At 37.0% G+C, this 17441-nt stretch overlaps 2 protein-coding genes across 4 annotated transcripts in view; both read right to left on the bottom strand.

The window, feature by feature from the left end:
- The window catches only part of slc44a5a (solute carrier family 44 member 5a), a 92556-nt gene extending 89706 nt beyond the window's left edge, over positions 1-2850 (bottom strand). For all 3 annotated transcript variants that reach the window (XM_082172470.1, XM_082172468.1, XM_082172469.1), the window contains exon 1: positions 1994-2850. In XM_082172470.1, coding sequence (XP_082028596.1) covers positions 1994-2030 — 37 coding nt within the window. In that variant the 5' untranslated portion in view covers positions 2031-2850. The remainder of the gene's footprint in view (positions 1-1993) is intronic.
- Positions 2851-7244: 4394 nt separating this feature from the next.
- sdr16c5a (short chain dehydrogenase/reductase family 16C, member 5a) lies at positions 7245-17074 on the bottom strand. Its single transcript, XM_082172582.1, has 7 exons — positions 16878-17074; positions 16318-16657; positions 13830-13961; positions 13615-13714; positions 12998-13142; positions 10586-10711; positions 7245-8059 (listed from the first exon to the last, which is right to left on the bottom strand). Exons 2-7 carry the CDS (start codon positions 16636-16638, stop codon positions 7963-7965), a joined length of 921 nt encoding a protein of 306 aa, XP_082028708.1. The 5' UTR covers positions 16639-16657; positions 16878-17074; the 3' UTR covers positions 7245-7962.
- Between the last annotated feature and the right edge of the window lie 367 nt (positions 17075-17441).

Here is a 17441-nt window from a genome sequence, read left to right as displayed (position 1 = left end):
AGCCAGGATAACCAAGGAGTGGCTCTGTAAGAAGCATATCAAGGTTCTGGCGTGGCCTAGCCAGTCTCCAGACCTAAACCCAATAGAGAATCTTTGGAGGGAGCTCAAACTCCGTGTTTCTCAGCGACAGCCCAGAAACCTGACTGATCTAGAGAAGATCTGTGTGGAGGAGTGGGCCAAAATCCCTCCTGCAGTGTGTGCAAACCTGGTGAAAAACTACAGGAAACGTTTGACCTCTGTAATTGCAAACAAAGGCTACTGTACCAAATATTAACATTGATTTTCTCAGGTGTTCAAATACTTATTTGCAGCTGTATCATACAAATAAATAGTTAAAAAATCATACATTGTGATTTCTGGATTTTTTTTTTTTTAGATTATGTCTCTCACAGTGGACATGCACCTACGATGACAATTTCAGACCCCTCCATGATTTCTAAGTGGGAGAACTTGCAAAATAGCTGGGTGTTCAAATACTTATTTTCCTCACTGTATATAGGCTATTTCAAGTGATTTTACCCTTTTCTTTATAATGGGGTTACTGGATGAATCATCTTTAGAGCACTTTTAGAAACACATGGGTTCCAATTTGTAAGTTCCTCAGTAAACTGGCCTTTCTGAAAAGGTGCCTATAGCTTTCTAAAAACTTTTAAAGTAAATTAACTAGCTTCCGGCCAAAAAGTTTGTGTTTATATAATATGAATATATATATATATATATATATATATATATATATATATATCTGTGTGTGTGTGTCTGTGTGATATACATACACATTACACACACATACATATATATATATATATATATATATATATATATGCATATATATAACTTTTATGTTTGATGCAATTAACCATGATTAATCTATTTGATAGCACTAATAATAATATAATTATTATTATTATTATCATTCTATTTGAATGCAAAATATAAACACCTACTTATGTTAAATATTTTATTTATTTACTTGCACTTCATGTGACCTTTAAACAACATAAAAAAATGGTGAACATGCAGGTGTGTCATTAAATTAAATATTAACTTAAAATCTTTAGGGGGTACATCAAATATTTTTTTTATGTCTAAGGTGTTTGGCTGAAGAAAACAAAACAGAACAAAAAACAATTGGGGAACCCCTAGAGGGTTCTGCAAATGTCATAATTCGAGGAACCACAAATGGTGCCTCAAGCATCTCCTCATTTTTCCTATAGTATAAGAAATTGAATTCTGTTGGACTTTTAAGCCAGAGCAATAATTTTAATATCCATTGTGCATATTTCAAACATATGACAGTAAGCATGAATGCATAAATCTGAATCTGCATGTTAGTAATCAGATGCTTGGCCATTTAAAATGCAGGTATACTTGCTTCTGCAAACCAACAACACCACAAAGCCGTATCCTAATTTTCTGTAAATTCCTACAGTATAAATCATCCTGTTTTTATTACAAATGGAAAGACCATTTACAACAACAGAAGTTAGTCTTATCACACTTCCATTTGTGACCTGTGCTTTTAATTTTAATATCTCAGGAGCAAGGTGATAGGCTGTGGTCTCCACTGTTCCTCAATGATTTGCTGAAAGCCAACACAGCACATGATGCCCTTGGCAACACAAAGTTGCTGCCTCCTCTATTTCAGCAGGGTAAACAAACCATACTAATACATATAGGTACGTTCAAAAAAATGAATCATACTTCTGATTAATCTCTCACTTAGGCCTATCACAGTTTGAGCAGTTGTTGCTAACATTAATAAACCATGCAGTAATTCCCAAGGGCAATATTTTTTCCACGTCTGGATGTAAATATACATTTTAAACTTTAATTCCCATATATTGCAGCTGGGAATGAACACTCCTGCAGCAAACCTTCCATTGAAGATTAATGTTACAAGTTGTCCATGCGGAGAAAAACTGACACCACACAAGGAAGGATACATGTAAGCTTACAGTACATCAAGTAGGCTACGCTTTCAACAGCAACTTACCATAATACGCAGACGGGACTTGGGATTTTCTTGCCATCGCAGCGTGGACGTATGTTGCTGGGTTTGCAGGCGCAGGTTGGTTTGAAGAATACAGTGTCGCTCGCCAAAATCCAAGTTTAATAGATTCCCTCACGCGACTAACACGTCAGTGATGTTTACAGCGGAGCGTCATCAAACGTGCGGAGCGCGCGCATCGCTCAACACACTGTCACTGTAGTGAGCCAGTCCAGCATCAAAGGCAGGGTAAAGGTGTACAAAATAAAACCAATAAAGGTGGATTTATCCGGTCTGGGACCGCACAAGCTGTCTGCAGAGTGATATTTCAATGTTATAATTGGACTGAAATTTAATTTAGAAAGAAAAACAAAAAAACATTAGTACTAACTTTGTGATGCTGCATTCACGTACACTATAGCCCAATTCTGCTAATAAAGACTGCAGTTACTTGCACATTTATGTGACATTATAGGAAGAGCTTGAACGCAAGCTTATTTGGCCAGTGTATTGTGTTCGGGATAAATGAAGCTGTCCGTAAAGATAATGTTTTGAATGTCTCATACGCGTGACTTTAGCGCGGTCCAGTGGCAACAAGCTACATTACATCATCGGGGTACAGGGATTGGACAAAGAAACTGAGACATTGGCCAATATAGTGTTGGAGGTTTCACGCGCATAGGTGGCTTGGTGGCCAATATTCACTGATTTTACATTCCATCAGTAAAAGTAGAGAGTGGAGGTTGAATTAGCTGAGCAATAGCACAGCTGTAAACAAAATATTGCATTCCACACTACATAATGGGAGACAGAGTTCAAAAGAGGACAAATTGTTATGATACAATAGCGATGGTATCCAGGGTAATGTCCAGAGATGGGGGACTCGAGTCATATGACTTGACTCGAGTCAGACTTAAGTCGCAAATTTTAGGACTTGAGACTTGCTTGACAAATATTAATAAAAGACTTGACTTGACTTTGACTTGATATTCATGACTTGAGACTTGACTCGGACTTGAGGTAAATGACTCGAAATAACTTGTCTTTTTAAAAATAAATATCTGTATTTGAACGCACCGCAACAATCACGTGACGCAGCAGGAACGCGCGCTGTGTGAACAAAAGCCGTAATAATGCAGTGTCGTAGTGATGACGCTGAAGCGCGGGATCGTTCGCCAGCTGTGAAACGGTACGTAATGCGCAAGTTTATGATCGAATCAGAGAGAAAAAAAAAATGCACAAGCGTGGTTGCGAGAGAGAGAGAGAGAGAGAGAGAGAGAGAGAGAGAGAGAGAGAGAGAGAGAGAGAGAGAGAGAGAGAGATCGCAGCTCATAAGCAAACTTAAGACGCTGCTAAGACATTACATGTCTTTAGGGGTTGTGTGTGAACGCAATCTCTGATTCCGGAAAATCACTGGCAGTGTGAATGAACCTAAATCAAACGAACCCGGGTCAAATCTTGGGTCACTTTATCCGTGTATTTTCCGGAATCTCTGTGTGAAAGGGGCTTTGGTCACACACCCTGACAAAGGCTCATTAGCCACAACGCATAGTTGTGCAAGTACTTGTCACCTGATTTTAAGATATTAAAGCCATGATGAAATAAAGGCTTTCTATATATTTTTAATAATATTAGAGTGCCTTGGATTAATGATTTTTTTTATGATCTGAATAATCCATTACATACAAAAGCACAGAGAAAAAATATTTTCTTGAAAATGAAAATCGGGTTAAAATATGCCATATTCCAGTTTTTCTTACCTGCATGCATCCCTTTGTACTGTCTAGTTATATGCTACCAATATAGTCTGCTATCCCAGGGTTGACTTGAATGTTAAAAGAAATATAAAATAAATGTAACTGTAATTTGCATTGGTACAGTCTACCGTTCTCTGGGATTTGTTTTCATGATAATCGAATGTAAAGAGTTTTATCTCTAAAAACTGTTTAGCTTATAACGCTAGTATATAGGGCATAGAGTAAGTAAAAAGAAATCGCTAGTTAATACCACTAAAAGATTGTAAAAAGACACCTACACACAAAGAAAAAAAACATACAGACTTTCGAATCGAACCATGCATACACAAATACACAAAACAAAAATTCAAACTTGCAAGCACAACCATGCACACATGCAAACAAAAAAATACACTCTTCACTCATACACACGCACACACATTCACTCACAAATATTAATGAATCAATCACACTCAATCAAATCACCTCTCTCTCTCTCTCACACTCTCACACTCTCACACACACACTCACACTCACACACACACACACACACACACACACACACACACACACACACACACACACACACACACACACACACACACACACACACACACACACACACACACACAGTCAAACACAACCATGGACATGCAAACAATACACTTTTCACACATACACATGCACACACATTCATTCAAAATATTAATAAATCACTCACTCACACAGATTAATAATGTACAATAGTCAATCCACCTGATTGACAGGTGTAAGTTTTGTGTCAATTCAATTATTACTGTTTTTTTTCTTGTTATTCTTTTGTTAAAAAGGAAAGATCTAACTTGTTGGGATGTGTTCATGTTCCATAAAGGGGATGCCAGTTTGAAGAATGCCATTTGGTGGCATAGGAACCATTATACTTAAATTGTGAATTGTTTAATACATTTTAATGGTCTTGTGCAATGTTTGAGGCATATTTATTTTTCATGCTTTAATGTTGGCCTAATTTCAGTTACATTTACATTTTAGGCTATGTATTTTTTATTGTATTTTTTTTTTTATTGTAGTAACCACTCAGCTGTATGTGGAAATGCATATTTAAAAAAAATGTTGCAAATAAAACCATAGTCCACAGCTTATGTAGTTTTAACTTATTTTAATATATAAATTCAGTGAAATCATCAAACGTTTGTATGACTTGCCAGTGACTTGTGACCCAAGCTACGACTTGACTTGACTTGCTTGACATAAAGCAGTGACTTGACTTGACTTGACTTGCTTTTCACAAAATTGACTCGGACTTGCTTGAGACTTGAAGGTTAAGACTTGAGACTTACTTGTGACTTGCACATGTGTGACTTACTCCCACCTCTGGTAATGTCGGCATACCACCACGTAATACAAACCACATCCAACAGGAGTAACTGTCGACGCAAGAGAAAGCTGTCTGAAAGAGATGTCCAGGTACTAACCTGGACTGTCTCCAAAAACATAAAACCACAGCTGTCCAACTCACAGCAGAATTAAATGCGCACCTGTTTCCACCAAAACCGTTCGTCAGGAGCTCCAGAGTCAATATTCATGGTCAGGCTGCTGTAGACAAACCTTTGGTCACTCGTGCCAATATCATGTTGGGCTGTGGTCAATGTGAAACATGTAATGTTCTCTGATGTGTCCACCTTCAATGTCTTTCCCATATCTGTGTGAGTTACGGTGTGGAGGAGCCTCATAGAGGCTTACAGCCAGACTGTTGCAGCCCAGAATGAAGCACATGGGTGGATCACTGATGGTTTGGGCAGCAATATCATGGCATTCCCTACTGTGCTTAATGGGACCGTTACTGCCAAGGACTATCGAACCATTCTGGAGGTCCATGTGCACCTAATGGTTCAAACAAGGGGTGCCGTGTATCAGCATGATAATGCACCAATACACACAGCAATGAATGGAACGTGAATGGCAGAATCGTTTGTTGAACACGAAAGTGAAGTTTAACATCTCCCATGGCCTGCACAGTCACCAGATCTAAATATTTGTCAGACACTTTGGGGTATTTAGGAGGAGCAAGTCAGAAAACGTTTTCCTCCACCAGCATCACATGGTGACATGGCCACTTTTCTGGAAGAGGAATGGCTCAAAATCCCTCTGGCCACTGTGAAGGACTTGTATCTGTCATTCCCAAAACGAATTGGTGCTGTATTGGCCGCAAAAGGAGGCCAACACCATACTAATAAATTATAAATTTGCTCAAAGTAGTCATTCTACTCCTCTCCGGGTTTTTATTCCAACACTGTAAAAAGTGTTCAGTTTCCTTTAAAAAAAAATAATGAGTAAACACATTGCCATTGTAAACACATAACATTGTAAACACAAATGTTATGCTTAATTGAAAAAAATAAGTTATGTGAACTTGACAATTCCACATTACTTTTTTCAATTAAGCATGAAGTTTATTAACTTAATTTTAAGGCAACAGGTTTTCTATTATTTAATTTTTTTTAAGTTAAGTCAACTGATCACTTTTTACAGTGAGAAACCCGACTCCAAGCGATGATGGAGCAAGAGCTGGGAAAAAAAACAATGCTTTGTCTTTCAAAACCTGTTGCAAAATTACAAATCTGGTTGCAAAAGAAATATATAAATGCTCTAAAAAAAACCTAAAAAAAACCCTGCTATGCACTGTTACATAAGTTAAGTTACATAAGTACTAAATATCACCATTCATGGAACGTCACTTCCAGCCAATTATCAAATTATTGTGTAGAATTTAATCTACACTGTAAACATGAGAATAATCCATTTAGGGTTCCTCAAACTGCCACCTGGGGAAACTGGTCACCCTTTTAAAAAGTGCTTCAAATATCTTTTTGTGTATTCAATATAACCTCCTAATTATCCCCTTGAGATTCTCCAGCAAGTCCAATATTATTATACATGTTTATTTAATAATGTATCTACATTAATAATAAAAAATTAAAAAACCATCCTGAGAAATAAGCCAAAACAAGTATAAAGCTGTTAAATCAGATATTGATTTTATAATATCCTCCCTTATGTGCTGGGCTGGTGCTGTGCTTTGAATATCTTTTATATCTGATGAGCTGTGGAATGAGGTGCTGCGATGGCAAACAATAAATTGAAAATCTATTTCGTTCTCCCTGAAGGCCTCATGTTTCTGCTCTCTATCCAAAATCTCAAATGCGACCTTAGCAACCGAATCATATCTCTGCTCTCATTTGTGTGGAAGGTCAAAAAGGGCCAAACCTGAGACCTGTCAATCACTTTAAGCAGCTGGTAAAAGGTGGTCTGTGCCTTAGACATGGCATTTTGAATTGGGTTGTCCGTTCCCTCTCTCACATTACTGCAGGATTGAAAATTGAAAGCTGCATAAATGCTACTATGTCTTCTCTATGTAATAGCTCAGGATGTAGAATGCTATTTAATATGGTATATTTAAAGGTAAATTCTGTGTATTTTTGTCTTTGCATTAGAGCTATTATAGGTAAATAGGGCCGAAACAATTCAGAGCCAGTTGATTTTATTTATTACAAACACAAGGTTAAAAGGTTTGCAGACAGACCTACACCTTCACACATTAATGCAACGCTTGTTTGTCTAAAGTTCCTGCAAGAAAAACTGTTTTCTCTTTGAGAGGCAGTTATAATATCACAAACAATGCTTAACAACACTAGATGGTGCCATATGCATGCAAATCTAGGGTCCTATCCATTAAAAAGGAGAGCTGGTCATTTTGCAAGCCTCAAAGCAGTCTATCAAAGCTTAAACAAAACAGTTCCAGCAGCATCATTAAATTCTTATTAAACTAAGTCGGCGCACTGTTATTTTTGACAGCTTAAGAAAAAGAAAAAGAAAAAAAGAACTTGGAGAACAATTTCTGGCACAAAAAGGGGTAAACACAATAAATAAAATGTAAATATTTCACACTTATTCAGTCATGTGTACCACTATAGCACAAGTAGGCCTACATCTGACATTGTTGTTACTGGTATTATCATATATATATATCTTGCTTTTGAAATGAGGCCAACATTAGATCAGAACTATGTCTAACATTGTAAAAAAAAATAAAAAAATATCCTCTTCCCCAATATCAAACCAGTATGTAATGTGATATGATATAATGAAATAACTGTTTGGCAGAGGTAGTTACAAATAATGAAAAATCGGGAGTGTTAATAAACAGTGCATCAAAATTTAAGAAAATTCGTATCATTACATTTAGTCTCTCTTCTTTTCCCGTCCTCTGAAAGCATCCATGAAATTGAAGGCCCCCAAGTACATACCCAGGACAACTGATTGCTTGAATGGGATGACACTGTAAAGAAAAATTAACAATATATATTAAATATACATTTATATTAATTTGCACGTATGTGGGTCTCTGAACACACAAGTTACTAAAGTCTGAAATCAAATCATCTTTGATTTATTTAAAACTACAAATAGCTCACATTACAACATATGTTAAAATCTTTATTTTGTTGTTGTTGTTGTATCCAGACATCCTATCCACAAAGAGAGAAATTATCATTTCAAATTGGAGCAAGGTGTCCAGAAAAAGACCAATGTTCGGGACTGAAAATAATGACCAGGCCTGGAAATGAGATCATTCACACCTAATGCACTGAGATTCAACACTCATCATCATGCTGGAATAATATATGAACAAATGTAATTTGTGATTTGATGATTTAAGTGATAGGATTAGAATCAGGACGCCGGTTATACATGTTTCTGTAAAAAAGGAAAGGGGGCATTCAAATAATAAAGAATGCCTCTTCCCATTCACATACTGCAGCCTTGATAATTATGACTCTACTGTCCAAAACACATTAAATACAAACACAGATTGCAATTAATTGGCCAATTTTATGCACTGAAGTCTGTCTCACAGCCCACACAAACAGGTGTTGCTTTATCTTCTGAGTTAGCATCAGTAATTGTCACAGCTGCATAAGAAAGAGCTTCTTAAGGGTCCTCTCTTTTCAAGCCACGGCCGGGTTAAAGGTGTTATGAAACACAGGCACTAGTGCAGCTGGAAAACATTTCACCTACAACTGATACAACTTGCGAGACTAGTTGCAGCTGTGAAACTGAAACTGTGCGTTTCTCCTTAAAACACAATGTTCTTAATCATTCATATGAAATAAGCAGACTAATAAAGTCTCGTAATCACAGCAATGTGCATAATTAAATTGGAAGTTCATAAATACAACAAGCAAACGAAAATATGTCATTTTCACCCAAGCAAAGGTGAAGTCAGCACAGGAACACAATGAATCACAGTGTTCCTGTCATTCATTCAGTGTCTTAATGTCCTCGGGGAGATGAGTAAATCCACACACACACACACACACACACACACACACACACACACACACACACACACACACAACCCTGTCCTATGAGGTCAGTGCTTGAGAAACAGTTTTGTTCCGTGCCGTTGCTTAAGGCTAAACTCTCAGACCTTTAGTTCACTCCAGATACTTCTCTCAAACCCACTGGCTCCCTCTTTACTGCAGCAGATTTCCTTTGACATCAATAGTGAAATTATTCATGTCACATCCCCGACTCACTCCACAGACAACGGCAAATTTATGGGTTTAACTTTCTGCAGAGCTTTTCGGTTTCTATCCACTGCAGGGATCAAGCCTCAGACAGTGTAAGGACCAATTAAATGTGTATTTCCATTTACAAAAGGGCCATTATCTTTGTATACGTGTATTCAGATGTTCTGCTGCTGCCATGTAAATGTGACTGTTACGTTGTGTATACAAGGCTAGAAAATAGTTTTCTTTGTCTACCACATATAACCCAAGAAAAACCAAAGCAAAAAGTGTTGTACTATGTACACATACACATATGCACACTAGAAAGTCTGGACGTAAGATTTTTTTTACGTTTTTGAAAGAATCTCTAAGTTGCATATTCTTGATATTATCAACAATGAAAACAGTCGCCCTGCTTAATGTTCCTGTGGAAACCAGGATAAATTTAAACAGCATTTATTTGTAATAGAAATCTTTTCTAACATTATAAATGTGTTTACCGTCTCTTTTGATCAATTTAATGTGTTTTGGACCACAGTAGGTTTGGACAACACTGTCATTGGGCGCTTCTCAAACAGAAGGCTGCGTTCTAGTAAGTTTGCATATCTCGGCTGCCACGTCATCAAGCTCCGTCAAAGGACGCCTCAGACCCTGTCCCAAATGGCACCCTAAACACCTTTGCATCCTTCAATCACCATTCCAATTTAAAAAAAAAGAAGAATTAGCAGAAAATATTTTTGAGATAAAAGGCATTATGTTTTCTTTTGTTTTGTTGTAAACTATGAGACCACAGACAGTTGTAATTACCAGTACTGCATTGATAGAAAGGCAGTTAATATGGTTTTTAATATAAAGTATTTTTCAAACTACAGTATAATTTTTATAGAATTTGAGTCATGACCATAAGGGCAGATACATTTATGACTTTGCCATGCGCACTTAGAAGACCGACTCATTCTAGCATTTAATGGGGAGGAAGACTCTAGTCTACAAGCCAAGGGCACAGCCTCACTAGGATACAGTCTTTCAATTGAGAAGCACCCGTTATGTTCATATAAGAACAATCATATCATGCTTGCAGTTGCTTAGAAAGGCTTTTCAACTTATATTTGAAGCTGAAAAAACTAAAACAAATAAAAGAGTGGTATGTTGGAAAGATATGACGTACTACAAAAACATTTAAAATATGAAACATTTTTACAAATAGAAAAACTCTTACATATAAACATTCCAAACACGAGGACATGTTTTTACCTGGAGAAGTTTGAGATAAGCAAATGAAACTAACTTACCCTTTTACAGCCCTTAATAAGTATAAGGTCTTTGGAAGTAAAAGGTAAACTTGGTCTGTCAGAATGGCATTGACAATCCTCTTAGCAACATAGTCTGGCTCCAATATGGGCAGCAGTCGGGGCCACCTGCACACAAGGCACATGCTTTCATTTAAATGGCTATTTTTTACAAACGGATGAACCCAAAATGACTGTATGATTGGGTACTTGGAGGATATTTAACTGCATTTTACATTTATGTCCATAGCCTTAATGTCTCTTTCACGCTCACACATACTGGTTACGTTTCAAATACAAAACACGCAACATGCAATGCTAGTTTCCAACCAGCATCAGAAAGTGGAACTATTCAGACAACATTTGAAGGGTCCATCAATACACAAAGTAGCCCCAGCCCTTAGGCAAAGGACGATGCTGAGGGCTATGAACTGCTATAGGCTATGAACTTTTCCCACCAGAGTATTTTTTTTTAAGTTGCCAGCGGCAGCATTTTTTAGCATTGCTGTTAAACAACAAGACAAAAAAAACAGCGTCTTCTCAACAACGAACCAAACTCTTCCAGTCTCAGCTAAATCTACAGTGTTTGAGGGTCAAATTAGACATTGTTCACGGGCAGCCAATGAAGACCATAGACTGGCATTATGCAAATTTGACATTCACAAACAGCTATATTACACACTGCCAGTCTCAATAATAGGGTCTCTTACACACTGCCAGTCTCAACTTTTTCCAACAAAAAGCTGAGAAAAACATGTTTTAGTCAAAGACAATGATCACGATACTGAACTCACTATACGATACTCCAAGACATATTGTAAAAGGGTAACAATTTTTTTTGCAGTTGCTTAAAATGTGTTACATTGTGGGTGTAAATGAATTGGCTTGGGCTTGGTGCTGATAACCCAATGCACAGGACAATGGTGACACCAGAATAGAAATATTCATGATTATGAAGCTGAAAATAAAGAATTATTTTAGACGAATATGCTTGCCGTCTTTCACTGACTAGATTTATTTAAAATAATGTAGGGCACTTTTTTACTGGAAACATAAGACATTTTGCATTATCAGGACCCACAAATATTCCCCCATTGCATTATTATACATATTATATTGTAGTTCAATGTAGTACTGAAACCAAAACTCTGTAAACTTAAATTTTTTCCTCACACAGTAATTTTCATTTTGGGTGAACTACACACAATACAGACTGTCACTATCCACGAAACATATTGTTGCATTTTTGTATTATGATACGATATATTGTTACACCCCTACAAAACATAGATGAAGTAGATCAAGTCCATCAACACCACCAAAGCTTGTAGTTAACTCTTCGTGGGCTTGACATTTTTCTCTATACCCTTAGACAGTTTTGATGTATATGCTACTGAATTTTTGGTAAACTATTTTTATCAGCTTACTCAGGTTTACGCAGACCTTTTTCTTCACTTGATTTTGGAGCTGGAGAAGCTGTACTATTTCAGAAGACCAGTAACAGTGAAAACATGGATTGCTGGATAATCTTGTCAAGTGTTGTGTCATAAATTATAAAAAGAATCTCGTCAATGGCTAGGAAACAGTTAAAAAAGCTGCAATAAACCATTTAGTGACACAAACTTAATGATCATAGTAATTTAAGTTGCGTTTGTGTCAATGGTGATTTGTTTGTCAAGCTCCATGAAGCACAGTCAAAGTCTGTGTCTCTATTTTGATTGTATACATTTACAAAGCAGTGTGTAAAATCCTGCCTACAGAGATTCTGATTATGGCTAATTGGAAAACGACAAAGAACTGAGATTGAATGGCCCTGAAATGATGTCCTTTCGACAATTTGAGAGTGAAGCAATATTGAGAGATTGATCATTATCTTAAAAATTGGTGTTTTTTCTTTAAATGACGTCTTCAGTTCCCTGTTCAAATGCTGCAGCTTTAAATTAAATGTGTTTGGGGATGAATTGCACTGTAAAAAAATATTTTCATGATTTGATATCAACTTTTTATCTTTGTAAAATCAACTTATATAATTAATGTGGTTCAGATAACAATATTTGGGGTTTCTATTTATTAATCCAATCTCCATTGAATTAACTCAAATTTTTTATTTCAATGAACTCAATTTTAAGGCAACTTACTTTAAGTTAAACCAACAATATATGAAGAGTTCAGATCCAAAAGCCTCTAAATGCCATCAGAAATTTTCTTATAGAATGATCATTTTTATCAAGCTCGTATATTCAAATTCAATAATTTCACTTAAATGGCAATGAAGATTACCTAATAATTGTCATTTAAGTGAAATTACTGAACTTAAATATAGAAGCTTGATAAAAATGATCCTTCTATAAGAAAATTTCAGATGGCATTTAGAGGCTTTTGCCTCTAAAATCTGAAGTGTGTGTGCTAGCTTACTTTGTATTGCAGCCATCAAACAGGCCTGTGTTGATGAGGTATGGGCAGACGATTGTGGTTTTGACTCCATCCTTCCCTGCAGATATCATCTCATAGGCCACAGACTCGGCAAAACCCACAGCAGCAAACTTGCTTGCGCAATAATCTGTGTGGAAAAGATAGGCAAGTTAGGAGACATTTTTGTACAAACGTGGTAGTGACACTGCAAGGTAAACCAGTTTTAGGCATTCCAGAAACCAGCTCATTAAAATTTCCATGTAGTAATAAGTCCTGGGCATATGCAAACTAAGATAACAAACAGACGTCACAGGAATTCACAACATCATCTCAGATATATGTTTCCTGTTAAAGTCTACACTTTTATTTAACACACACCTGCTGGAATAAAACCACACTGAGACTGTGATCTACAAGTTGTGTATTAAAAATTAGTGTTCATTCATATCTGCTGACAAACTAAAAAATTAAATAAATTAAAAAGTACAAAAAAATTATTTCTTGCCAAACATGCTGTTTGAAAGACTTAAAGCCATGAAGGATTTTGTTAGTGTTCCAAAAGCACCTCTGGTGAGAAAGCAGTTGTGTAAGAGATAAGAGGACATAGGTGAATGCTTTACCTGCCAGTCCATTGACGCCTATCAACCCTGCAGAACTAGCAACACAGACCAGATGTCCATGGTTCTTGTCTGTCATGGCGGGCAGAAATGCTTTGTATGTCTAAAACAGAGGCATAACCACAAATGGACACTTATACAAAATAGTGGCTACAAAAAAACAAAACATAAAATGCCATATAAAATTTGATAAAATGTAGAAAATATGTCAATCCTACCCAAAAGTGGGACATTGCATTAACTCTGAGTGTCTTCTCAACAACTGCATCGGGAGTGTCCATAAACTTATTACCACTGACTATTCCAGCATTGTTTATTAGTATGGTGACATCGCCGATTTCACTTTTTACCTAGAAGTCAACAAATAATCAATGAGTAAAAGATTCTGGACAGTTAGATTACGATAGATTAGATTACTCAAATGAACCATTTATTAAAGTTAAATGTCATTATATCATGGTGTACCATTTGGTTAGCCGTATATAATTGTATAAATAAAATAAATAACTCGGGAGGCCAAACTGACATATACCTTTTGGAGTAACTTTCCCTAAAAAAAAAACGTATGAATTTATTAAACAATTTTTTTCACATTTTTTTTTTACAAACTATTGTATTTTGCCCTCTAAGTGCTATTAATAATGATAGGTAGTACCATTAATTATCTTTTTAGTTGTTTTTACTTATTGATTTTACATTTAGCCGACACAAAAAAGGATTTCAGTTTGCTGCACAAAATTACCATCACACCCTTCAGGATGCTGCTGCCTTACACCAAGGTCCTGACTGACCAATCAAAATCAAGTATTGGTTGCCAGATATAACAGAGCTGCAGGAATGACATCACTTTGTAGGCTAAAACGCGGAAGTGAGTTAGCATTTTAGCACTTCCGACCGGTCCTCCCGTCCTGAAGCTAATGGGTTTTTTGAATGGGGTTTTGGTTAAATGCCTGAAATAAGGTCTGTGGTGACACTTTCACGTTTTATTCTACGACATAAAATACATCAATATTACCCCACTCGTGATTTTTTTGAAGTGGTTGCGCATCTTGAAAAAGGAGGTTGCTAACAAGTGGCTAAATGGGACTACAGAGGCTGTCGAGGAGATTAAACATAATCATGCTGAAAAGGTAAGCTCCGTCCGCTTTTATAGCCTCTTTATGTTTATAATTGTACTCATATAAACTATTCTATCTCAAAATTTCTAGGAAATTGTTTTAGATAAAAGCTGAAAGAGTTGTCAGAAGCTTAGTGATGGTGACGTTAAATTTGTGGGACAGTGGTGTAGTTCGATTATAGCCTACCTTTAGCCTTTTAAATTATCTTGATGGACAAAACGTGCAAGTGTCATAAACTTTTGCTGATCACAGAGCTTGTTTTTAGTGATAATCCAAAGGTCTATGGAGAAATCCTATTGGGGTTTTCTCAAGGGAACTAGCGTGATGCTAAAAGCCGGTTGGCCTACAAAGTGACGTCAGTACTGCACCACTCCATGGTCCAATAGTTTAGCGGTCATGACACAATAATATATGACAACAGAATGCCATGACTGACCAATCTGAATCAAGTATTGGTTGCCAGGGACAACGGTCCAATATTCCTGATGACCTGCATTTTGAATTATGGGTGGCACTTCCGGTTTGGGGAACTTCCATTCAAAAAGGCTGAAACGAATCACTTCAAATCATAAGGTTGCCCTACAAATAAAGCTGATCCGTCAGTTTGACTGGATGAGCGGTCAATTTTCCTTCATGATTTATCTTCAGACATCATGAGAATAACGTTATACTTATTTACTTGCGTATTTTAATGTGACATGTTATAACAAGAATATCTATGGCAAGAGCTCTTTTCAGTCGCTGCTTTCTTTTCCTCGTGATTATTTTCTTTTTTCCCTTAGCAATCTGCTGTAGAAGTATGAAAAAGGACAACATATAACAGTGCACATTTCTGGTCTGTTCTCCCGAATTTTATTATTCCATTAATAATTCACTGGAATGCACAAAGAATCTCTCGTTACTCTCCTCAAATCCTCATATCTCTTTCCAGGTTTGTTTTCACAGGTTAATGCAATTTATAATCTGTCAAAATGACGGAAATGACTTTGAAATAGTATCACGTAATGCTGAAGTTAATGAACATTTTTGATTAAAGCAACAAGTTACATAATACAGACTACAGTGATATTTAACCCGTCCGTTATTGCTGTGGAAAGACTGGTGCTTTTGGGGTACCTTGTTGATGCTTTTACACTTTTAAATTTCCTTTTAATGTTCGATGGTTGAAGGGTGAGTAGATTAATGTCATCTCATTGTGACACTTTTTTAACGTATTGCGTTCATAGAGCGAGCCTTTTCACTGATTGTTTACAGCTTAGCGGAAGTTACACCCATAATTTGTGCAAAGCGTCATGGGGTGCAGGAATAAGGTGGATAGTTTAGCACTCATTAGGCAAAAATAAAGGAACGCAGAATGTCACAGGACTGAACAATCAAAATCAAGTGTTAACAAGTGCAGTTATAATGACATTTAAAAGTGATTTAGAGGTATGTTGCAATACCTTATATAATGCATTATAATGTTAGAAAAAATACATTGTCTACAGTATTTAACTCCAACTATGTACTCAGACCACTACTGGTTTTGAATTAAATACTCTTCATTCCAGGTAAACAGCTCACAAGAGCAGGTTTAAACTTGGATTACCTGATCTGCGACTCGGTAGACCACATCTCTATCACCGCAGTCACACTGATAGTAATGTACCCTTGACGCTCCTTTTTCTTTAACCTGCTTTGCGGTTTCTTTCAAACCATCCACATTAATGTCCCACAGCACCAGTGAGACGTCGAGTGGGGCAAACTCAAGGGCCATCAGTCTGCCAATGCCACAGCCTGCCCCGGTGATGAGCACAATCTCTCCAGACACATCTTTCTCCCTCTGAGGGACGAAGAGTTTTATGAGGAATTCCAGGTGGTAGTAGATGGTTAACCCAATCAACTGAAGAGTCTCCAAGAGGAAGTTCATTTTGAGAGATGCAGAAGATCTTATGAATAATATGACAAAAAAAAAAAAAAAAAAAAAAAAAATCACAGAGTGACTAAGACAGGCTTATGCAAACACAGGAGAAAACCAGTATAGTGAGAAACATGTTGAATGAAAAGTAAACTAGTACTTTATGTTCCTGTCAGTCATTAAGAACTTAAGTTTGGACATAGCAAATATAAGCCTGAAGAAGGTCTGTTAGAGAATGTTACACGGTTTACCTTACTGTGCGATTTACAAAGTCCCCGGATGGTGAGTTGTTCTCGTGCAGGTCGCAGTCGGTAAATAAATAGTTGTTCTTCAAATGAACATGAACCAAAGACGACGAGGGCTGGCGCAGACGTTAAGAATGACGTTACTACCCACTCCACCTCTTCGACCTTGTGGAGAGACTGCAGACACACTACTTAACCAGTACGGCAGGTTGACTGGAGTTTACCTGTTTGAGTGAAGTCGGTTCACAGGACGGGCTAAGTGAGAAACACTCTGGCCACGTGACTCAGCTGACTGCACTGATTTGTGGGAGTTGTGTAAACTTGTGTTCCGTGTTGACTGATTGCTAATCCCCACGTTCCACCGCTCCAGACCAGACACGTCATCTCGCCCGCCATCTTGCAACGGTCAGCGAGTCTCACTCACAGTTAGATCAATGTTGTGAAAGCGCTGAGATTTAAATTCCCGAAGATATGGGATAACCTTTCACAGGTGAGAATGTGTTGCTTTGTGTTTTTATATGTATTAACTCAAAATGTAATGTTTTTACTATGGTAAAAAATTATGTTTTT

Source organism: Leuciscus leuciscus (genome assembly GCF_965113295.1).
Source record: "Leuciscus leuciscus genome assembly, chromosome: 6".
Classification (NCBI taxonomy): Eukaryota; Metazoa; Chordata; class Actinopteri; order Cypriniformes; family Leuciscidae; genus Leuciscus; species Leuciscus leuciscus.
The sequence above is the reverse complement of the archived record's forward strand: the minus strand, read 5'-3'. Positions and strand labels throughout refer to the sequence as shown.